The 24752-nt window shown below is 39.0% G+C and overlaps 4 protein-coding genes across 10 annotated transcripts; 1 reads left to right on the top strand and 3 right to left on the bottom strand.

Moving 5' to 3' along the window:
- Nucleotides 1-9030: 9030 nt before the first annotated feature.
- Nucleotides 9031-11526, top strand: LOC112168047 (UDP-glycosyltransferase 87A1). The gene is made up of 2 exons (XM_024305162.2): nt 9031-9610; nt 10535-11526. Exons 1-2 carry the CDS (start codon nt 9118-9120, stop codon nt 11395-11397), a joined length of 1356 nt encoding a protein of 451 aa, XP_024160930.1. The 5' UTR covers nt 9031-9117; the 3' UTR covers nt 11398-11526.
- A 6044-nt stretch (nt 11527-17570) lies between these two features.
- Nucleotides 17571-21347, bottom strand: LOC112167814 (UDP-glycosyltransferase 87A1). 5 transcript variants are annotated; one of them, XM_024304898.2, is made up of 4 exons: nt 21169-21213; nt 20481-21010; nt 18427-20360; nt 17571-18348 (listed from the first exon to the last, which is right to left on the bottom strand). In XM_024304898.2, exons 2-3 carry the CDS (start codon nt 20935-20937, stop codon nt 19516-19518), a joined length of 1302 nt encoding a protein of 433 aa, XP_024160666.1. In that variant the 5' UTR covers nt 20938-21010; nt 21169-21213; the 3' UTR covers nt 17571-18348; nt 18427-19515. The 5 variants fall into 5 exon arrangements, with proteins under 5 accessions (XP_024160666.1, XP_024160665.1, XP_040375714.1 ...); XM_040519781.1 differs by having other exon boundaries at nt 17574-18348; nt 18427-19007; nt 19484-20360; nt 20481-21347; XM_024304896.2 differs by having other exon boundaries at nt 17575-18348; nt 18427-19014; nt 19484-20360; nt 20481-21346.
- On the bottom strand, nt 17852-18919 carry LOC112164114 (UDP-glycosyltransferase 87A1). Its single transcript, XM_024300355.2, has 2 exons — nt 18427-18919; nt 17852-18348 (listed from the first exon to the last, which is right to left on the bottom strand). Exons 1-2 carry the CDS (start codon nt 18917-18919, stop codon nt 17852-17854), a joined length of 990 nt encoding a protein of 329 aa, XP_024156123.1.
- Nucleotides 21348-21957: 610 nt separating the features above from the next.
- On the bottom strand, nt 21958-24431 carry LOC112166542 (UDP-glycosyltransferase 87A1). 3 transcript variants are annotated; one of them, XM_040507435.1, is made up of 3 exons: nt 23669-24431; nt 23386-23561; nt 21958-23122 (listed from the first exon to the last, which is right to left on the bottom strand). In XM_040507435.1, the coding sequence occupies exons 1-3, from the start codon at nt 24162-24164 to the stop codon at nt 22229-22231; spliced, it is 1566 nt and encodes a 521-aa protein (XP_040363369.1). In that variant the 5' UTR covers nt 24165-24431; the 3' UTR covers nt 21958-22228. The 3 variants fall into 3 exon arrangements, with proteins under 3 accessions (XP_040363369.1, XP_040363370.1, XP_024159183.1); XM_040507436.1 differs by lacking the exon at nt 23386-23561 and having other exon boundaries at nt 22033-23070; nt 23669-24427; XM_024303415.2 differs by lacking the exon at nt 23386-23561 and having other exon boundaries at nt 22033-23103; nt 23669-24425.
- Nucleotides 24432-24752: the final 321 nt, after the last annotated feature.

Below are 24752 nucleotides of genomic sequence, written 5' to 3'. Positions count from 1 at the left end.
TGAGGGAAATAGTTGCTTCAACTAGTGTGAATTCTGAGCTAATTCAGTTCTATTGACAGCCCTTGTTGCCAAGGTGCACCGTCTAGTGCTTCGATGTTATATAATGTATTATTCAGAGCATGATAAGAAATCAGTGTCTTTATATCAGAGCAGCTTGTGCATTAGGTTATGTTGATGCTAGATTATGATTCAGTGGGATTTTATTCACACTATAGCCGATCTCTTCGTTTAGGCTTTTACTTAATAATCAATCCTGCTGGAATTTAGTGAAACAAACCGCAGCAATGAAAGCTGCATATGTTAAAGTGCCTAGTATGAACAAGAAAAGCACTTCTGCTCATGGTTCTTGCCTATTCCTTTATTTCTTGAAAAAGTGGGATTGTAAGATCAAAGTTATCAGTATGAGGAGTCACTCTGATGTAAATCTTTTGTTAGATTTTCACTTTGTGCTTGCTTTGGCTGAACTGTTTACTGAAACCTCGGTTAAAACTATCGAGGGACAAAGCCCCTCCCAATCTTCTAAGTTGTCACACAAGCATTCCTGACCAAGCCACCAAGGAAGTATAGTATAGTTCCACGATGTGCATTGACTTGTTTAGCTCTCTGTTGTAACTAGTAATTCCATCACTTCTTGTGATTGAATTATTGTTTTGATTTGTTGGTAAATTTGAAGGTCATTTAAAGAATCTTTTGCCTGAGTTTAGCATATGGAAAGTTTAAGGTCTACTCTCCTTAAGTGGTGGACCTGAGGTATTTTGTTTGTTCAAGCCTTCAAGTGAAGGACCTCATTCAAAACCGTATTCTTTCTCCAGTTCTCTTACACACGATGAGAGAATGATATTTTTTGTCTTCTGTATCTGTAAGATTTTCTGTGACTAAATGCATCATAAATATCGAGGTGGTTGAGGAGAAGAGGGTTGCCGCCGGTGTTGGGTCATGAGGTGGGTCCTGAGATGTTGAGCTTTGTTAGAAATGGAAAATGAGACTTCTCATTTTTGCAAGGCAGCACTTTTCCCGCTCTGCATCGGAACTTCCATAACATGTTGAAGTTAAAATCATAGCTACCGCTTTAATTGATCATCATTGTTCATTTACATTCAATAGACTAATAGAGAATGTTTCTCAACTTCTCTCTCTAATTGGGGAAGACAGCAATCTGCATAGGTTCTGTGGGGTTGTGGAATCCAAAGCTCTGTGTCATTAACTGCAAATATTTGGGAAAGCCAGGCCACAGGAGCAAACCATGACTTATTTGATCCCTTGATGTTGAATTTCAAGTACATCAAAAGACATCTAATACCCGTTTTCTTCGTTCAGTGGTGCAATTTTACGTGATCGACTATGACCTAAAAATGAATCATTAATTAAACTTGTTCTGGTTTTGATGTTTATAGTTGATGCAATGATGCATGTTGATGAATGTATTTGCTGAAAGCATCTGATTCTTTTATCTTTTATGTTTTCACAGTGAAGGTGAATGTATATCAGTCATTGGGGATTTGTCCAAGCTCCTCACATCCTTGCAGAAATATTAGCGACACAGAAACAGAACAGAAGACAATTTTAGACTCCAACTCATAGTCAGAGATACAAGATTTAGAGAATGAATTTTCTGATAATTTATTACACCCATTCTGCGGTGTATATAAACAGATTACAATCGTACTACAACGTACTACACAACATATACAAGGTAAGTAATTACAACAATATATTCCCATGAAGTCTATTCCTAATAGGGAACGACGACTCACACTAACACTCCCCTCAAGTTGGCGCATATACATCAACCATGCCCAACTTGCTAAGTGAGTCATAAAACGCCTTCCTGGAAACTCCTTTGGTAAGTACATCTGCAAGTTGCTCTTCAGTTGGAACAAAAGGAAAGCTAATAATTTTGGCATCTAGCTTCTCCTTTATAAAGTGACGATCAACCTCCACATGTTTAGTACGATCATGCTGTACTGGATTCTGTGATATGTCAATAGCTGCCTTGTTATCACAATACAACTGCATGGAATTTTTGAGCTTGAAACCCAGATCACGTAACAGATTTCTCAGCCACAACAATTCACACACTCCGTGAGCCATACCTCTATACTCGGCTTCAGCACTAGAACGTGCCACAACTTTCTGTTTCTTACTCTTCTATGTAACCAGATTACCTCCCACAAAGGTAAAGTAACCTGATGTCGACCTCCTGTCTGTGATATTTCCAGCCCAATCTGCATCTGTGAAGCCACAAACTTCAAGAATGTTATTGTGTTTAGAAAACAGTACTCCCCTTCCTGGAGCTGACTTCAAGTACTTCAGAATCCGCATAACCGCATCCATGTGACTCTCACTCGGATTATGCATGAACTGACTCACCACACTCATTGCATATGCAACATCTGGTCTAGTATGAGCCAAATAAATCAAGCGCTAAACTAACCTCTGATAGCGAGCTCGATCAGTAGGTACCTGATCTGGATACTCAGCTAAACAATGGTTCTGCTCAATAGGAGTGTCAATAGGTCTGCAATCCAACAAACCTGTCTCTGTCAGCAAGTCAAGAACATACTTCCTCTGGCACAGATAGATTCCTTCTCTCCCCCTGGCTACCTCAATTCCTAAGAAGTACTTAAGCTCACCCAAGGCCTTCATCTCAAACTCAGAGGCTAGCTGTATCTGCAGTCTATCCATCTCAATAGTATCATTACCAGTGATTACCATATCATCCACATAAATAATTAGAGCTGTTACCTTCCCTTGTTGATGCTTAAGAAACAAGGTATGGTCTGAGTTGCTCTGCCTGTAACCAACTTTCCTCATAAACTGTGAAAATCTTCCAAACCAAGCACGTGGTGACTGTTTGAGACCATACAGAGATTTTCTCAATCTACAGACAAAATCACCAGGAGAAGCAACTACATACCCAGGTGGAAGGCTCATGTACACTTCCTCGGCTAACTCACCATGAAGAAATGCATTCTTGACATCAAACTGTCGGAGTGGCCAGTCTAAACTAGCAGCAAATGAGAGCAGAACCCGAATAGTGTTCATCTTGGCAACAGGGGCAAATGTTTCATCATAGTCTATACCATATGTCTGAGTAAACCCCTTTGCTACAAGGCGTGCTTTGTACCTATTCACTGATCCATCTGCATTATGCTTCACAGTAAACACCCAACGACAACCTACAGCCTTCTTGCCTTGTGGTGGAGGTACAAGTTGCCAAGTATTGTTCTTCTGCAACGCCTCCATCTCTTCCTCCATTGCCTTCCTCCACTTTGGATCCCCCAACGCATCCTGCACTTTGTTAGGTACTGATACAGCAGATATTTGATTCACAAATGATTCATATGACTTAGACAATCTCCTAGTAGACATATAATTAGCTACTGGGTATTTTGATTTGGCAGTAAGAGTAGGTTCATATCTTTTGGCTGACTGACCCCGAGTGGTCCTATTTGGTAACACATATTGCTCAATACTAGACTCACTACTACTAGTACTAGTGGGTGGACATACCTCAAATGAGTGATCTTCCGTACCAGGAAGCTGTGGGTCAGGGGTAGAATTGATGGCAGGAGGGGCAGCTGTGTCTTCAACTTCATTTTCAGCCATAGAATCTGGTGCCTGGATGCTTGGAGCTACTGCTTCAAGAGATGGCGAGCTGATGGTCTCAACTGGATCCGTCAAAATACCTCCTGCCTGTGTGACTTTTTCCTCTCCTCCTTCTGTTTCCTCCCCCTCTCCATGATACAGCTCTTCAAAATATGAATTCTCCCCCTGAAGAGCAGTATCTGAAGAGGAAAAATAACTCATGTCCTCAAAGAAGGTAACGTCCATAGTGACATAGTACTTCCTGGTAGGTGGATGATAGCACTTGTATCCCTTCTGATGTCCTCCATAGCCAACAAAGACACACTTAAGTGCCCGGGCATCCAACTTAGACCTCTGGTTTTTAGGAACATGAACAAAGGCAACACAACCGAAGACACGAGCTGGAAGATTATGAAAGGAAGGTAAGGAGACATGAGATGCAAGAACCTCAAATGGAATTTTTCCCTGAAGAACGCTGGATGGGAGACGATTGATAAGATGGGAGGAAGCATGTACAGCATCGCCCCAAAGATACTTAGGCATATGAGCACTAAAGAGGAGGGCGCGAGCCATATCAAGTAAATGACGGTTTTTTCTTTCAGACACGCCATTTTGTTCTGGTGTTTGTGGACATGTAGTTTGGTGAACAATCCCATGGGTTTTGAAAAACTCTTGGAAAGCATGATTAACATATTCTCCCCCATTGTCAGAACGAAGGACTTTAATGGTGCTATGGTATTGTGTTTGAACAAGAGTGCGAAAGGTTTGAAAAGCTGGAAATACTTCATCTTTGGTTTTAAGAAGAGCAACCCACGACAATCTCGTACAATCATCAATAAACAACACAAAGTATCTCAAACCCGATAAAGTGGATTCTCTAGAAGGGCCCCAAACATCAGAATGAATCAACTCAAAAGGAGTAACACTTTTATTAGAAATACTAGGAGAATAACTAGCACGATGACTCTTTGCCAAAACACATGTTTCACAATGTAAAATAGACTCATCCACACCAATAAACAAAGTAGGCATGGTTTTTCTCATAAGACTAAAAGAGGGATGCCCTAAACGGCGATGCCACAACCAAATTTCAATTAGCTTATCAGAACTCGAAGTCAAAGCGGCGCGGGACTGGACTCCTGGTTTCTCCCCTGCGTATGTCTGATCCAGATGAAACAACCTGCCCCTCAGATACCCCCGACCGATTATCTCCCTGGTGAGAAGATCCTGAAAAATCACATACATAGGATAAAAAGTTACGGAGCATTTAGACTCAGTATTCAACTGGGGAATAGATATCAAATGGTGAGACAAATCAGACACATATAACACATTATGAAGTTCTAAGGTGGGAGTAATACGAACTGATCCTGACCCTAACACAGGAAAGGCCTCACCATTGGCATTGGTTACATAGGACACTGGTGGGGAAGACAATTCAGTAAAGTATGATTTGTCATAAGTCATATGATCGGAGGCACCAGAATCAATAATCCATGTATCAGAACCAACAAAGTTAGAAACCTTTAAAGCCATACCAATTTTACCTCGACTAGCTATAGAGGCTGTAGGAGTAGCTCCACCTGCTGTATGATGATCTTGGCCAGTCACTCCATAGAAATCTTGTTCTTGGACCAACTGAACCGCAGCCGCTTTCCCTTTAGGACGATAACCTTGCTTCTTAGGTTTAAGGTGCGGGTTCAACTTCCAACAAGTCTCCCGAACATGCCTAAGGTCGTTGCAATAAGTACATTGAGGACGGGGGCGGTTGGTGAAGCCTTGTGGGAAACCTTGCTGATGAAGTGGGGCTGAACTCTGCTGCTGAAGGAAAGGTGCCGGTGACTTGGCCTGAATGGCTAGGCTAGATACTTCAACCTGTGCATGCTTGACACTTTCCTGCTGAGACTCATCCTTGCGGATGTATGTAAAAGCTGTGGTCAAACTAGGAGGGTCTGTCATTCTGAGCAATTCTCCCTTGGCACTGCTATGCTTCTCATCAAGCCCTCTCAGGAATACATGAACCCGTTCTAGCTCCTTCTCCTTCTGGTACCACACAAGATCTTCCTGATTCTTGATCTTGCAAGGACGCTTCTGATCAATCTCCGCCCATACATTCTTCAGCTTGGTGAAATACACAGCTACTGGTTGCCCATTATGTTGCATACTAGCAGCTTTACACATCAATTCATGAACCTGTATAAAATCAGACTCATTAGTATACAGATCTCCCAATGTCTTCCATATTGTTTCAGCAGTCTCACACTCTTCCACCAACTGTAAAACATCTTCAGTCATAGCTTTGAACAGAAGAGCCATCACAGATCCATCATCATCCTCCCACTTAGCATAGGCTTCCACATCTGCCTCACTAGGAGCTTTGGTTGTTCCATTCACATGCCCCATCCTGTGTATGCCACGAAGATGGACAGACATAATCTTCTTCCATGTTCGAAAATTGGTACCATTGAGTTTCGGACCACCAAAAGAACCACCATCTGAACTTCGAACAGAAACCTCAATCTTTTGGACCTCATTGACTTTAGAGCTCGGTCCTTCACTATCAGCACCACCCATTGCAACAATATAGTAGTAAAATCACACAATATGCAGCGGAATGAAAGAGACAGAAGTACGATTTATCAAAAAGAGAGAACCTTTTTTTTTTTTTTTTTCTTTTTTTTTTTTTTGAAACCTGTTGCAGGTTGACCAGTTGCACGGGTTGACTTGTTGCTTGGGCGATCTGGTAATCAGTCTTGAACAGAGGAAGCTGACGTGAGTCTGGTATGAGAGGTCTGGTACGGGTCTGGGATGAGATCAAGGGAAGACCGGTCTGGTATGGATCTAATACGGGTCTGGTATGAATCTGATACGGGTCTGGACGAGAATGACGCCGGGAACAAGAACCGGGGCTGGAGACTGGAGGATCGATCGGATTGAAGGGAGGCCGGACTGGGTTGTTCTGATCGGACTGAAGGGAGGATCGATCGGACTGGAAGAACAACCGGACTCGGACGCGCGTCGGACAGAAGCAGGCACGGCGTCGATCTGGGCAGCGACGGCGTTCCAGACGCGAAGTCGATCTGGGCAGCAGGGTAGGAGGAGAGCGACGCGGCCTGGGCCCGTCCTTGGTTTGACTTGAAGGTCGATCTCTAAAAAGAGACGAAGACCAGTCTTTGAAGTAAAGGTTGAGAACGACAAACAACAACCCTAACAAAGGGGTTTGGTTTGGTACCAATTCCTCGGACTTGAGGGAAAAAATTGGACAACTAAGGAGACAAAGTCCTCTCGGATCTTTGCTCTGATACCAAGTCAGAGATACAAGATTTAGAGAATGAATTTTCTGATAATTTATTACACCAATTCTGCAGTGTATATAAACAGATTACAATCGTACTACAACGTACTACACAACATATACAAGGTAAGTAATTACAACAATATATTCCCATGAAGTCTATTCCTAATAGGGAACGACGACTCACACTAACACTCATTGTGGCAGTGAGAGCTACAGTGGAAAATACATTGTAGTGCAAGCACGCAAAACCATTTCTCAGAAGGTAAAAGATGGCCTTAGTCAAGTTGAAGATATTAATGAATGTCTCGTTGCACAGGTACTACAAACTAACTGTACCGAGTTTCCCTATCCTGATCTACTAATTAGAACCAGCGGTGAGCTCAGAGACTCATCACCTTCTATTACTTCGTCCCAGCTCCCTGGCCTGATTTTGGGAAAGCCAAGTCTGCAGATGCCTTGTTTTCATTTCAGCAAAGAAGAGTTGCTGATGGACATGATTAGAAAAAAAGAAAAAATGGTAGTTGTCTCTCTATTAACGGTATAATGTTGTTGGTGGTTTTTTTGGATCTTTTTTCAAAACAATTGTTGGTGGTTGCTTTACTCATTTCAAGAAAAATTGTCGATAAATGTAGGTGGCTCATAATTTGTCTACCGAAAATTATAAAAAATAGTAAATTGCAGTTTTGAAGCCCCAAACTATCCCGAAAGCCCGGAAAAGCCCACACATCGTAACAAAGCTACGGGTACTGTTTCTAGCTTCATTCCATTTCTGAAAAGCTATAGTAATTACAATTCTGACACCGAATGTTAAATTTGCAGCAAACCGAATTTTTCCATGACACAATCAAGCTATTCTTCGATTCTTGTTGCTATCCGTTCTACATCAATTATCCATAAATGTCCATTATACTATCTATTTACATCAAATATATTTCAATTTTATAATAAACAAATTAATAAAAATTTCAATGAACAGTAACTGATCGATCAAGAACCATAACTGGTGGAAACACATGTCTAGTGGCAGTGAATAGTGACCCAATGACTTTGACATTCTCACAAGAGCATCTCCAACACGTTGGTCAAAAAACTTGTGTCAAATTCGAATTTGAATGATGACGTGTCATGGTCATTTTTGACAAATTTTTAGTCCAATGGATTAGTTATATTTAAATATTATTTTATTATTTTTCGAAATATTTTAGAACAAAAAGAAAACTATTTTTCTCTTTCTTCAGATCGATCAGATCGATCTCGCTTGGAATCAAACCAGATCAAATAGAATTCTGATCCCAGCCACACCCCAACGATCCCATCTCCAAGCAGCCATCTAACATCTCGATTTGCATCGCTGCATAACGGTGAAATCTGATCTCCCTCAGTGTCCATCTCAGGGTGTTGTTGAAATCTCTATCTTCTTCTCCTTCTTGATTTTGCTTTGGTCTGGATAGTAGATACTGGGTATGAAGAAGAGAATGAACGAGAGAGATGAGAGAAGAGAGAAGATAGAAGTATAGATGCGGGGATCGCTTATCTTGCCCGCGAGGCCGCGACCCTTATTCCTGATCGGACGAACCCCATTGTGGTACGTCCGCAACTCATCACCATGTTTAGCTATCCCATACCCAGAATCAGTCCTCCATTTTTGCGATTGAGTTGATGTTTACCCAGCATCAGGTCTAAACACTCTGGTGTACTTGAAGACTGAGTCCGTGGTGTTCTTGAATCTTGATATTTCCTCCATCTCGATTCAGTTTCAGGTCTAATAGATCAAAGGACTCAGTCGCTAGGCAAATGAGCCGTGAGCGATCTCAGCTCCATTGGATAGAAGACAGAAGAAGAGAGGAGAGAAGAGAGAAGAGAGAATAAAAAAAAAAAAGACAGTTTGCGTTTGGGCCGTCAAACCCAATCTGTTTTTTGCCATATCAGACAACGTGAGAAATGACATATGAATTGGAGTAAACCTAATATGTCAAAAATAGTTGTTGGAGTTTACATGTGGCAAATAACATAACCATTGGAGATCGTCTAATATGTGAACTTGCTGTAAAGCCCTAAAATCTAACCCTTCCATTATCTAGAAAATTAAGTGGCATTATGGTCATTTCATGGATGGGCGGAAGTATATAGGCCATTTTTTTTTTCGGTCTGATGAGGTATACAAAATAAGGCCCCAACTGCACGTTCGTTCTCTATTAAATCTCTATCCGATTTCATCAAACAATTCCGACATGGATTCCGGCCGCAAAGAACCAACCACCGTCTGCCACGTAGTGGCCATACCCTATCCCGGCCGGGGCCACGTCAACCCCATGATGAACCTCTGCAAGTTACTAGCTTCACAAAACAGCAACGTTCTCATCACCTTCGTCGTCACAGAAGAGTGGCTCGGCTTCATCGGTTCGGAACCAAAGCCGGACAACGTTGTCTTCGCCACAATCCCCAACGTTATCCCATCGGAGCTGGTCCGCGCAGCCCACATGGTTGCCTTCTTCGAAGCTCTCATGACCAAAATGGAAGCTCCGTTTGATCTGCTCGTGGATCGGCTGGAGCCGCCGCCGAGTTTGATACTGGGTGACACTTACCTGCCTTGGGCAGTTCGTGTCGGCAACCGGAGGAGGATCCCGGCGGCGTCGTTTTGGCCGATGTCGGCGTCCGTTTTCTCGGTGTTCCAACATTTTCATCTTCTAAAGGAAAATGGTCATTTCCCTATTGACTTGTCGGGTCAGTGCTCAACTGCTCACCTTCCACTCGTTTTTGTTTCCTTTTTAATTTTTTTTATTTTGAAACGTATTTTTTAATGACCATGGAATTTGGCACCTCTTGTTTGTTTTCTTTGGCACCCTTCAGGTATAGCCGTATAGGTATTATAGGTATTATGCGTGAACATAAGTTTCGATATTCGTATGTTCATGAGAATGATTCAGAACAATTGGATTGCATTAAATATATTTTTTGTTTATTAAAATTAAGTTGAGTATAAATATCAAAAGTTGAAATCATCTTACAAGTATTAGATCACTTGCACTATCGGTATCTAGAAAAATTTCTAAAATTCACTAGCTCTATGTAATAATAGTAGTAAACTAGCTTTCTATAGTAAACAAATTACATAGTAGTAAACTAGCTTTCTATTGTAAACAATGCCATCAGGCCGGCCTTGGGCCTAGGCAGCCTAAGGCCTCCAATTTAAGGGGCCTTATATTGTTAAAATCTTAAATATAATATTTTCGTGTCAATGCTTGTAAATTTGATGGTTCTATCGTAGTGGTAAGTGGCTGGTGTGGCTTTATAAATACCTAGTTTCAATTCCCTGACTTTGGAAATACCTGGTAGAGTAAAGATGCATTGAAGACTGTTCCTTAAGGGTTTCAGTTTATTCTTAGAGCAAATAATACTGCTTTATTTGCCGAGAGTTTTAATCATGAGATTAAAAAGGCAGCAATTTATAAATGATCATGGTTTGTAACCTTGTATTGAAGTAAAATGTTACTTTCCGATACTTGAGAGTTGAAATTAAGACTTTCAAGAACCGGAGAATGAAAGACCTTGTGCTTGGAGCAAGCAACATGTGATTAGCATTTCCTGTTCACTCATGGTTTCTTTGTCGTAGTTAGTTAAAGTTAAAGTTTGCCACCTTGTTAACAGAGAAGGGCAATGACCGTGTCGATTACATCCCTGGAGTTTCTTCTACACCAATCCAAGACTTTCCCCCTTTGATGCATGGAAAAACCCCAACTATACTCCGTGTCGTTCTTGAAGCATTTTCCTGGGTACCTAAAGCACAATACCTCTTATTCTCATCCATCTATGAGCTTGAAACCGAAGTCATTGACGTTTTAAGATCAGAATTCTCACTACCAATTTACACAGTTGGCCCATTAATACCTTACTTCAAAGCTAATGACCACCTGAGTAATGTTGACCATTCACAATGGCTAGATTCTCAACCTTGTAGCTCGGTCTTGTACATCTCCATGGGAAGCTTTTTGTCAGTTTCTAGTGCCCAAATGGATGAGATTGCAGCTGGTTTTCACAAAAGCGGTGTCCGGTTCTTCTGGGTAGCTCGTGGTGATACCGGTAGGTTACAAGAGGTTTGTGGTGATAAGGGGTTAGTAGTGCCGTGGTGTGACCAATTGAGTTTGTTGAACCATTCTTGCATAGGGGGTTTCTTGACACATTGTGGGTGGAACTCAGTTAAAGAAGGTGTTTCCGCCGGTATTCCTTTTCTTACCTTTCCATTAAATATAGATCAAGGTATGAATGGGAAGGCGATTGTGGAGGATTGGAAGATTGGGTGGAGGGTGAAGAGTACTGAGGCTAAAATAGATCATTTGGTGACGAGCGAGGAAATTGCAGGGTTGGTGAAGAAATTTATGGATTTGGAGGACGGGGAAGGGAAAGACATGAGGAGAAGAGCCAGAGAGTTTCAGCAGATATGTCATGGTGCAATTGCAGAGGGTGGATCATCTGAAAGTAACATTAGCACCTTCATTAGTGACATTTGTTAAGGCCATGAGCATTAATAAAACTACTTTCCTGTTTAATGTAATAAGAGTAAAAGCTTGAATTTCACTGTTGTCTAAGCTCAATAAAAAAATCATAACCAAAAAAAAAAAAAAAGCTCAAGAAAAACACAATATTGCAATTTGCTTAGTATTGGAAACTATGGAAGTATAATGCTCTCCCATACGTTTTATACAGTGTTTCCACGAGTTGCACGTAAACATGGCTTCACTACAAACCAAAATGGAGAGAACTTGGTCAGTATATTATTTTTTAACCGGGGCTTATTATCGATTCTTTTACAACTTTACTTTAGTACACCATTAACAACATCGATAACTCTACAGTGCACCTCATGTATTGATACTTTATGTTATATGACACCATTTTAGTTTTAGTGTCATTTACTTTGTTAGTTACGCTTTAATTAGTAATTTATAATGTTAAAAACAAAACTGCTTTTTATTTTCAAGTTAAAACAATTAAAACTAAAACTATAGACTAACACTAGACCCCATAACTCTCTGTTGGATGAGTTTTGGAGTATACACCTGATATTACTCGGGGCATTCTTGTTGAGGAGGTTGTAATGTAACACTAGCTTTAGGCTCTCTGTCCCTCTCGTTGTACTCACAAATATTATCGGTAGAGGGCTCAATGCTTCTACTTAATTGGAGCCTTTGCCTATCTTAACACACACACGCGTGCGTGTGTGTGTGTGTGATCTATCCAAAACTGTGGACATAACACACAATTTGGCCAAAAATTGCATCTTAGTATTTTCTCACCAAAATTTTTCCACCCTCAAATGATTTTTTTTGAACACCTATGAAACTAATGAAACTCAAAAATCATAGCGCATTTATTTTCTACTATTTTTCAAGGTAAAACAAACAATAAAATTCATTAAAAAAAATTCATTAGAGGTTTCGGTGTTTCGTCAAATGGAACACATTCTAAAGATAATGTTTTAAGAATGACTAGCTAATGGTATAGGAGAATTTTAAGGAAAAAAACAGTGTTAATAAAGTTTAATATCTTTCAGTATGCCATAAGTGCCCACATGATATCTCCCAACATTTAAAACCATGCAAAAGCCCCGTTTTATTCAAATTGTCAATTTCTTTAACTCTTTATTGGTAAAGCATGATCTTTACAATGTGTTTCAATTGATAAGAATACCGAAATCTCTAACAAGATATTTTATGATTTCTGAAAGGGTAAAAACTCCAAATGGTACCTGAACTATTGCTGGTACATACGAATTTTTTTTTACCCCAAATGGTACCTAAAGTATTACCAAATATAGTATCTCCGTTAACTTTTCTGTTAAAGTTGCCTACATGGATGTATTTTTTAAATAAAAACTTCAAATGGTACTCGAACTATTGCAAAATGTAGTTTTTGTGGATAAATTTTTTAGCTAAAAATAAATAGTTAATTTGATGAAATATTAGATTTTTTTATATCGAAACTTGTATTGTTTCAGCCTATTTGTAACACTTCTTCCGATAAATGAATTTCATATTATGATGAAAAAAAAAGTAAAGGCACAATACTTGAGGTACCATTTGGGGTTAAAAAAAATTTACAAGTACCATAAAATACATTTTACAATAGTTTGAGTATCATTTGGAGTTTTTATCTAAAAAAGTACATGCCACGTAGACGATTTTAATGGAAAAGTTAACGGATGTACTATATTTGGTAACGGCGCAATATTTCAGGTACCATTTAGAGAAAAAAAAATCGTAAGTATCAAAAAGTACCTTTCACAATAATTTATGTATCATTTGGAATTTTTACTCTTTTTAAAATAAAAAAAGTAAGAAAATTTTTACACAAAAAAAAAACGTTCTATATTCAAGCATATAGATTTTTATTTTGATTAAACAATCATTAATTACAGGTCATAATCTAAATATGTAATGTATATTGTATTATTATTTAACCATGTACTTGTTTATCCATTATTATTTAATTTACTTTTAAATTAAAGTTAAGGGTACATGTGCAAGATACCATAAAATTTAATGCATGGATGCACCTGAAACACTAAGGCCTTGTTTGATTTGTAGAAAGGAAAGTAGTTCCTTCATCTTTCCCATGGAAAGAAAAATGAAATTTCCGAAAAACTTTCCATTCCGATATTCGGTAAAATAAGGAAAGTTATCCGGAAAGTTATCCGGAAAGTTATTAAAAAGTTTGTAATTAATCTAATAAAATAATGTGTTGTGAGTAATAAATGAAAGGAAATAAGGGGGAAAAGTGATTCCTTTGAAGTATGGAAAATCCATTTTCCCCTCTATTTTCCTCTGCTTCAGGAAAGAATTTCCTTTCATTATTCATTCCAAACGCTGGAACTTTCCTTTCTTGATGCTTACTTTCCGCGAACCAAACGAGGCTTAAAGTCATTCTCCAACATGGCTTCATTAGAAAGAAAATTGCATACATTTTATTTACGTACTTCAGAAATTCAACCAAAACAGGTGAAGAATCATCGCTGAAAATGTAGGGTTTAAACTCCTTACCACAACATCTAACAATTAGAGATACTGATTCAGTTTGCTTGATGTGCATGGCATTGCAAGAAATCTCTGATGAAGGCACTGAAGTTGGATTTAAAGGATCCACCTTCTTCAATGGCACCCTTCCATGTATGCTGTAATTCTCTTACTCTACTCCTCGTCTCTTTCCCTTCACCATCCTCCAAATCCATGAATTTCTTCACCAACCCTGCAATTTTCGCCTGGTCGATTTTCGCCTCAGGTCTCTTCACCTTCCATCCAATCTTCCAATCCTCCACAACCATCTTACTGTTCAGGCCTTGATCGAAAATCATGGGGAAAGTAAGAAAAGGAACACCAGAGAAAACACCTTCGCTAACTGAGTTCCTGATGCGGCTGAAATAGCCTCACAATTTAACCCTGCAAAATGTAGTTGTCAGTATAGGATAAGCAGGGATCGTTCAGTCCGGGGATTGTAGGGTACACCTACACAAAAAGGTCAATTAACAAATAAAAGAATAAAATGGGGGTTTTGAAATTTGGTTTCTAATCTACATAAAATAAAAACAAAACAAATAAAACTATATACAATGATCGACTTCCCTAACCTAGACCAATACCACTCGGAAATTACTAAGTGTAAAAATAGAAAATCCATTTCAACATGCTACAAAAATGTTCCCATCTTAAATGTCTAGATAAGAGCCCAAATGAAAAGCCTTAGCGGATCAATCCATTTATCTAATTCGTTCTAATGTAGGCTTGAATCGGAAAAGTCCTTACCAAGCCTAATACTACTAATGTTCGAAAACACTTAGCGTAATTCTCTTAACTAGTAGTATTATCTAACCCTCGAATCAACTCACACGTGCAAATTAACCATTAGACATAGAATTTAACACGTAATTTCCAGAATCGTTTAATCATTAAAGCATGATTTTTACCACTTTTTATAACTAATTGCTACTTGTTTAACTTAGCGCCTTAACAAATTACAATTACTCTTGGCAAATGAAGCAAACACACAAGAACTCTCACCTTTATTCTAGCGTGCAAACTTATCAATCTAACTCTTAAAATTACCTAAACACATAAAAGGGCACAAGATTGTAATATGCATCATCAAAGAATTCTCAAAATTAACTTAATAATAAACTGAAAATCTCAAAAATATTAATAAAAATATTCTGAAAATCTCATGTCTCCAATTACACAACTCACAAATCCAAACAAACAAAACCGAAACAAAAATTGTAAGTAGAGTCATAGTTACACTTTGAAGCTTTCCTTAGCGGCTTGGCAACAAGGTGATGAACTCGTCTCCGCTATGGTGGTGGATCGTCCTTGACTTAGCGCCTAAGAACTTCTTGGATTGATGGAAGGATGGTGGTCACGATCTTGTAGGTGATGGAGGTTTGAGAAGTGAATTGGGAAGAGCTATGGAATAATTTTTAACTAGGAACTGATCTTGGTCAGGAAGTGATGATTTTGGAGTAGAGAATGGCTGCTATTTATAGTGGAATTCTCATCTCTTGTGATCCAATCATGGCCAATCATCTTGAGGTGATTTCTCCTCCAAATTTGCTTGATTTTCTCTTGACAAAGTCATGAATTTTCTGATTTCTTTTCCCCTTAATGGCTCATTGTATATGCCTTGAATAGCGACCAGATACATCCCTTATTTTTCTCCTTTAATTTGCACTAATTTCTTCCAAGAATTGTGCACACAATAAACTCCTACAATCAAGAAAAATCAGAATTTAATTAGAGTTTATAATCAATAAGAAATCAGATAATTAGGAATAAATATTGATTAAAAACAATCCATTTTATCTCCTCGAATTCTTCCTCATTAATCCTTCAATTTTTCTTGATTTCATCACTCAAGAGTTTTTAATGGGATGGACTCTCATTAAAATAGGAAAATCAGAAATAGAAAAGTTCCAATGAAGAAAGTTTCCTAAAACAAAATAGGAAATATTTCCTAGGGGAAATTACTGGTCACTCCCTGTACTTTTAGGGCGTCGACAGTTCAGTCCTTGCTATCCTAATTTCGACAAGTTACTCCTCAGACTTTCAAATCTCACACAATTTGGTCCAAAATGACTATTTTGCCCCTCCCTTCCTCTTTTTGTTTTTTATTTTTCTCTCCTCTCCCCTCCTTTCTTCTAAAATTCATAATTAATTCATACGAACTCCGATATTTGCGTTCCATATATGTACGAGATCGTATCGATAAGCTCCACAACTTTTATGAAGAAAGTTTTTCCAAATTTTGTATGTATAAAAAGTCAATTTTCACGAGCGCTCCAAATAACATTCGTTTCGAAAATCCACTTTCTTCTAAAATTCATAATTAATTCATACAAACTCTGATTTTTGCGTTCCATATATGCAAAAGATTGTATCAACGAGCTCTACAACTTTCATGAAGAAAGTTGTTCCAAATTTTGTACGTATAAAAAGTCATTTTCACTACCCCCCCTAAATAACGTTCGTTTCGAAAATCTCCTTTCTTCTAAAATTCATAATTAATTCATACGAACTCCGATATTTGCGTTCCATATATGTACGAGATCGTATCGAGGATCTCTATAATTTTTATGAAGAAAGTTTTTCCAAATTTTGTATGTATAAAAAGTCAATTTTTACGACCCCCCCTAAATAACGTTCATTTCAAAAATCTCCTTTCTTCTAAAATTCATAATTAATTCATACGAACTCCGATATTTGCGTTCCATATATGTACGAGATCGTATCGATGATCTCTACAATTTTTATGAAGAAAGTTTTTCCAAATTTTGTATGTATAAAAAGTCAATTTTCACGACCCCCCCCCTAAATAACGTTCATTTCGAAACTAAAATTGATACAAAACCGAATTTCTCGTACAACTACTTATGAAATAGTCTCAATATTCATAATTCAAATATTTGATATTTCTTGGGTTGAAATGTGCATAATGAGAGAGAGTGTGTGTGTGTGTGTTATTTTGTGGTTGGGGGGGGGGGGGGGGGGGGGGTCGTGAAAATTGACTGTTTATACATACAAAATTTGAAAAAACTTCCTTTATAAAATTTGTAGAGCTCATCGATACGATCTCGTACATATATGGAACGCAAAAATCGGAGTTTGTATGAATTAATTATGAATTTTAGAAGAAAGGAGATTTTCCAAACGAACGTTATTTAGGGGGGTAGTGAAAATGACTTTTTATACGTACAAAATTTGGAACAACTTTCTTCATGAAAGTTGTAGAGCTCGTTGATACAATCTTGTGCATATATGGAACGCAAAAATTAGAGTTTGTATGAATTAATTATGAATTTTAGAAGAAAGTGGATTTTCGAAACGAATGTTATTTGGAGCGGTTGTGAAAATTGACTTTTTATACATACAAAATTTGGAAAAACTTTCTTCATAAAAGTTGTGGAGCTCATCGATACGATCTCGTACATATATGGAACGCAAATATCGGAGTTCGTATGAATTAATTATGAATTTTAGAAGAAAGGAGGGGAGAGGAGAGAAAAATAAAAAACAAAAAGAGGAAGGGAGGGGCAAAATAGTCATTTTGGACCAAATTGTGTGAGATTTGAAAGTCTGAGGAGTAACTTGTCGAAATTAGGATAGCAGGGACTGAACTGTCGACTCCCTAAAAGTACAGGGAGTGACCAGTAATTTCCCCTTCCCCCTATTTCCTAAAATGAAAGAGGAAAGTTTCTAAAATGACTTGTCCTTAATTTATGCTCATTTATGCCCTTTTTTACCTATTTTCACCATTTCCGACCTTGAAGTAACTAAAAACATAAATTTTATTATAATTATTAATTTTAAGAGAATAACTTAGCCAAATGAGGGAAAATACATATTAAAAATGTCACACTTTGTGCTCTTATCAGTTCCACCCACAAGGAGTCAAAAACCCCCCAATACGAGGATGTCATAACACTCACAATTGGTCACACCAGGGCACTACTAACCCCTTATCACCACAAACCTCTCGTAACCTACCGGTTTCACCACGAGCTACCCAAAAGAATCGAACACTGCTCTTGCACAAACCGGCTGCAATCTCATCCATTTGGGCACAAGAGACTGAAAGAAAGCTTCCCATTGAGATGTACAAGACACAGCAAAAAGTTTGAGAATTTAGCCATTCTAGATAGTCTAGACCACTACTAGGAGGGTCATTAGCTTTGAAGTGAGGTATCAATGGACCAATTGTATAAACAGGCAGTGAAAATTCTAATCTTAAAATGTCAATGACTGTAGTTTCAAGCTCATAGATAGAAGCAAGCAAGAGATATTGTACTTTGGGGACCCAAGAAAAATCTTCAATGATGTTTCCCAGCATATATGGTTTGCTTCCATCGATGAAATTAGTAAGGTCTGCCAATCTTGTACAAGAAACTCCTGGGATGTAGTCCACACATTCATTGCCCTCATCTATTCACCAAAGCTAGAATTAAATAGCGAAAAAGAAACCTAAATGAAAAGAAAAATGAAAAGAAGCTGGTGACTTACCTATCAAGTCAACTGGGAAGTGCCCATTTTGGGCAAAAAGATGAAAATATTGGAACACAGAGAAAATGGATGCGGACATCGGCCAAAACGATGCTACTTGGATATTTCTTCGATTTCCAACACTGACTGCCCAAGGCAGGAAAGTGTCAGCCACTATCAAAGTAGGCAGTGGCTTGAGCTGATCCAAGAGCTGATCAAATGGGATTTCCATTCTGGATAAGGCAGCTTCAATGAAGGCATTCATGTCGGCAGCATGGACCAGCTCTGATGGGAGAACATTGGGAATTGTGGCAAACCGAATGTTGTCCAGCTTGTCTTCAGAGCCTATGAAGCCTAAACACTCTTCCGTGAGGACTAAGGTGATGAGAATGTCAGTTTCTTGTGAAGCTAGTAACTTGCAGAGGTACATCATGGTGTTTATGTGACCCCGACCTGGATAGGGCATGGCCACCACGTGACAGATACTGGCCAGTTGTCCACTGATGAAGTCCATGTCCGAATTCTATGATGATCAGATAGCAGGTTGGCCGGCCACAGCATATGCAGGGGATTATGAAGTAGAAGAATCCCCTAAAGTGACCCTATTGGCTTTTGGTGTTTAGGAATAAATTGATTTATTATGCCAGAAAGAAAGCTTCAAAGGTAATATAATATGTAATAGAACAGATGAAATGAGAGACGCTTGTATAGGGAAGTAGGGAGTTTTTATGCTTTAAAATTACTGAAATCGGATACTAACAAATGCTAAAACATAAGTAGCCAAATTTGTATTCTCCAGCAACAAGAAAAGAACTCAATTATTATTATTTACTGTACCAGAGCAATTGACAAATATATAGAAAGTACTGTGATGCTTCATGATAGCCAAAAAGGAAATAAGATATGCAAAGTTTTACTATTATCATTAAGCAGTTATTTAGATTTCAAAACATATACTGAACCTATAAGACCATGTACACCATTGTTATCATGTTTATGGTATCCACCTACACCTATTCAGACATAAAGGCTAATTTGAATATATAGAAGTATTGAACCTACAAGGCCATGCACATACCATTGTCCTCATGCTATGGGTAAGAGGTTTTATCAGATAGCTGCAGCTTTGGTTATGTCCATGATAAAATCATCAAGGTTCTTATCAGATGAACCACCTTTTGCAGTTGCTCCGTGACACAAAGTGCTGAGTTCCTTCACTCTTTTTCTCATCTCCTTTCCATCACTGCTTTCAAGATCCATGAAACTCTGCACAATGTCAGCAATATCTTCCCTTGTCATCGAGTCTTGATCAGCTTCTACCTCTCTCTTAACTGCCTGGCGGCCAATCTTCCACTCTTCAACAATTCGCCAACTGTTAGGAAATTGATCAAAAGCCAAAGGGGAAGTAAGCATTGGAACACCAGCAAACACAGCTTCTAGAGTCGAGTTCCACCCACAATGAGTCCAAAAACCACCAACAGAAGTATGACATAACACCTTCAATTGGTCACACCATGGCACCACTAACCCCATATCACCAGACCTCTCTTTCAACCTAGCACTCTCTCCCCTAGCAACCCATAAGAACCGAATCCCACTCTTTCGAAGCCCAGCAGCAAATTCGTCCATTTGGGTGCTCGAAACCAAAAGATAACTCCCCAACGAGATGTACAAGACAGAGTCTTTAGGTTGGGAATCTAGCCATTTCAGATAGTCAAGGCCATTGTCACATTCAAGCTCTAAATAAGGTATTGCCGGACCAATTGGGTACACAGGGAAAGTGCATTCTGTTCGTAAAGTGTCTACAACTTTGGATTCAAGCTCATACACTGAACTCAATAGTAGGTAATTCGCTTTCGAAACCATTGCAATGCACTCCATAGCGAGCTTGATTACTCTTGGGTCCTCTAGCTCTCCCAGCTCACCTGTTTGGTCCAATTTCAGCTCTCCATCTTCTATCACAAAAAACCAAACAAACTCAGTTGCCTAATAAATTTAAACTCTTTCTTTCTTTCTTTCTACAAAACATTCATAGACAATGTACTTGCACCAAAGATTAAAACTTCATCACATACCTAACAAATCCATCTTCAACTCTTCACATTTGGTTGCAAAGACTGACGCCGACGCTGTCCAGAGCGATGCCACCGGAATATTCCTCCTGCGGCCGGCGGGAATGGCCCAAAGAAGTTCGGTGTCTGCTATAATCACCGTCACCGGAGGCTGAATTCGACCCATTAACTCTTCAAATGGAGCTTCCATTTTTGTCATCACTGCATCGTAAAATTCAGGGTAGTTTTTACTGCGAACTAGCTCAGATGGAAGAACGTTTGGGATGCTAGCGAAGCTGATTTGGTGAGGCTTGGGATCAGAGGCTATGAAGCCAAGCCACTCCTCTGTGACGACAATGGTGATTCGAATGTGGTCTTTCTTTGAAGCTAGTAGTTTGCAGAGGTTGATCATGGGGTTGACGTGGCCTCTGCCGGGATATGGCACTGCCACCACGTGGCAGACGGTGGGGGTTGTATTCATGCGTCTCCGATAAAGAGATGGGAAGCTGGGGGTTTCTGAGGTGACGGTTTTGTTAGTATGGAAAATGCGCACCCTATTTGTGAAAGAGAGATTATTCAGAGCACCGCCGTGCACTTGCACCAACATAAATGAATGGTTAGATTGCATTAAATACACTTTTTATTTATTAAAAATAAAGTTGATAATAAATATCAAGGATTGAGATTATTTTATGAGGGTTGGGTCACTTACACTGTCGGTGCATAGAATAATTTCCATTTGTGAAAATTGAAGAGATTGGTGTCTGGGGGTATTATAGGGAGGTATTTTTTATTTTTTTTGGTCACTCTCACTCTCTTCTTGTACAGTTGTGCCTATCAAAAAAATGTTGAATGTAAGTATTTAAGATTTTGTTAATCCGGATTAAGATTTAAGATTGAAATAAAACTTTTTAAGAAAATTAATAATAATAACATGGAAGTTTGGGGGTAAACTTGCCTGATGAATGTTGAATGTTGAAGCTCAAGTATATTACCCCATAATCATAAATCACATAAATTGGAGATCGAAAAACGCAAAACTCAACCATAAAATCTTAGATTATAAAGAGAAACACAAGTCTAGTAGAACAAATCGAGGGATTAGCGATTGAAGGATAGAAAATTGTGAGAAATCAAGGTCATCCATGTCGTGTTGTTGTGCCTTTTGAGATTTCAAAGTTATGCCTCTTTAGGTAGAACTCAGAAATGAATTTTTCTTAATAAATGTGTCACATATCCAGACACTGCCTAAAGTTCAACACCTCTAGATTAAAAACACCTCAAGGGTTGACATTGGATTTGAGATTTTAAAATCTCATCCAAGTGTAATCTCCCACCCCAAAATCCCTTACCCAAACATTACCTAAATTTCAACACCTCTAGATTGAAAACATCTCAATGGTTGACATTGGATTTGGATACGAGGAGCACAGACAGTAAAAAAGTAAGATGTGAAAGAAGTAGTAACTGTAAAGGAGGTATGCCGATGACGGCTACGGTGGAAAAAATTGAGAGAGGGAGAGCCCTGTCGACTTTAACATAACACTGAACATCTATGTGATAAAAAATAATATAAAACAGTAAAACACATCCATAATTAAACTGGATGGGGTAAACATGTCACTACACATTTTTAACTAAACAAAATCAAATGCAACTAATCATGTTCTCTTTAGTCATACTCATACATTATGACGAGTATCCAGTGAAGGAAATCCATGGTCTAGACAATCTTAGTGAAACATCGGTCCAACAAGAAGATTCAGTTCTGCTTAACCCTCAAGGCTCTGTGAAATGTCTCTAATGAACGCATTGATGTCAGTTTTAGTTGAACCGCCTTCTGCAATGGCACCTTTCCATATCTGTTGGAGTTGACTTGTTCTCCTTCTCAATTCTTTCCCTTCATCATCCTCCAAATCCATAAATTTTTTCACTAACACTGCAATTTCCTCACTTGTCACCAAATGGTCGATTTTCACCTCAGTACTCTTCACCCTCCACCCAATTTTCCAATCCTCCACAACCACCTTACTATTTGTGCCTTGATCGAAAGTTATGGGAAAGGTAAGAAAAGGAACACCTCCAAAAACACATTCTCTAACTGAGTTCCATCCACAATGTGACCAATACCCACCAACAGAAGAATGGCACAACACTCTAAACTGGTCACACCAGGGAACAACTAACCCCATATCACCACAAACCTCTTGTAACCTATTCGTTTCAGTGCGAGCAACCCAAAAGAATCGAACACCACTCTTTCGCAAACCAACTGCGATCTCATCCATTTGGGCACTTGAAACTGAAAGAAAGCTTCCCATAGAGATATATAAAACAGAGCTACAAGGTTGAGAATCCAACCATTGTAGATGGTTAGTACCAGTGGGACTGATAGCTTTGAAGGAAGGTAGTAATGGGCCTATTGTGTAAACTGGTTGTGAGAGTTCTGATCTTATAGCATCAATCACTTGGGTTTCAAGCTCATAGATAGAGGTGACAAAGAGATATTGTGCTTTGGGCACCCAAGAAAAAGCCTTGAGTATATTGTCCAGAATTTTTGATTGGCTTCCATCAATGAAATTAGTAGTGTCCGCTAACCGTATGGAAGAAACTCCTGGGATGTAATCAACACGTTCATTGCCCTTCTCTGTCAAACAATAATTATGCTAAATGTGATTTAAATCGCATCTCGTTCTCCAAGAAATCACAATTTTATATGCAAAATAATAAGCTTATTCAATTGTCAAATTTTTTGAATTTCGTTAACAAATGTATAAAAAGTAATATTTTGCAAATATGTTGATGTTTTATCTAGATTAACTTATTTCTCTCAAGTTCTCAACGCAAAAAAATTATATCCTATCACATTTCATATCCCAAATTTCAAAAGTGAATAGTATTTTTTTGGTTAAACCAAGGTATCCCTCACCCGTAGGCAAGGACTAATCCATCTCGAGCCGGGTCGGACCCTATTTAGGGGGAAAGCTCTCTCAATGCTGGCTGCTCCATTCACAAGGTTCGAACTCGAGACCTTGCTTAAGGGGAACAGGCTCCTTACCACTTGAACCACCAAGCATTGGTAAAAGTGAATAGTACTTTGATACCCTAAATTCAAATTATTATTATTATTATTATTATTATTATTTTTAAAGAGTTGTTCATAGTGTAAACTAAAAAATACGCAAAAGAGAGATCGACTGACAGATACTCACCTAACAAATCAATTGGGAAGTGTCCATTTTGCTGGAAGAGATGAAAATGCTGGAACACGGAGAAATGGGACCCTGTCATTGGCCAAAACGATGCCGAAGAAATGTTCCTCCGGTTGCCGACGGCGACTGCCCAAGGCAGGAAAGTGTCAGCCACAATGGCACTAGGTGGTGGCTCGAGAACCTCCAGGAGTTGCTCAAACGGAACTTCCATTTTGGTCATGACGGCTTCAAAGAACGCAACCATATCGGCGGCACGTTCCTTCTCCGATGGGACCACATTAGGGATTGTGGCAAAGCGAATGTTGTCTGGCTTGGCTTGAGACCCAATTAAGCCGAGCCACTCTTCTGTGAGGACGAAGGTTATTAGAATATCACTCTTTTGGGAAACTAGCAAGTTGCAGAGGTTCATCATAGGGTTTATGTGACCCCGGCCGGGATGGGGCATGGCCACTATGTGGCAGACGCCGTTTGGTTGTCTTATGGTGGCGGAATCCATGTCGGAATTCTATGATGATCAGGTTTGCTATGAAGTTTTGTAACAGAGAATGAATGACCAGAAGTAGTATGAAGAAGAACAAGAGGAGAAGAAGATAATTAATTGAGTTAAAGAGTCTTGGGTGGACTAAGGTGCATACTAAAATTTTCGTTGATCGAAATGAATGACCAGACGTGCTATTCCTACCTTCAACCACGAACAGTAATCAACTATTACATGTGGACTATTTCGGTTCGGACATCGGTGGTCTGGTCACTGTGCATGTACAGATCCTGTGTGTTATGTGTCGTTGTCTACGTTTTCATTTGAAAGACAGAGCACATGGTCTTGTCTTTGCTTTTTTTTTGTCTGAGTTCAGGTCTTGTCAATCACATGCCAATTGAAAAACTCTTCAACTTATATAATTATTGGGACAAAGAGAGGGAGGCGGCTAGAATACACAGGCTGTAACTTGCAGCTGCTGACAAAAGGAGACGTGGCTCTCTTTACGCCACAAAATGGCTGAAAGTAGGGGCATCAGGTAATTTCGTAATTGACGGTCGTTATGAGTAAATTGGTGGCCGTCAAAGTAGAAAATGAGGGGATTAA

Source organism: Rosa chinensis, chromosome 5 (assembly GCF_002994745.2).
Source record: "Rosa chinensis cultivar Old Blush chromosome 5, RchiOBHm-V2, whole genome shotgun sequence".
NCBI lineage: Eukaryota > Viridiplantae > Streptophyta > Magnoliopsida > Rosales > Rosaceae > Rosa > Rosa chinensis.
This window is presented reverse-complemented; position numbering and strand designations above follow the sequence as displayed.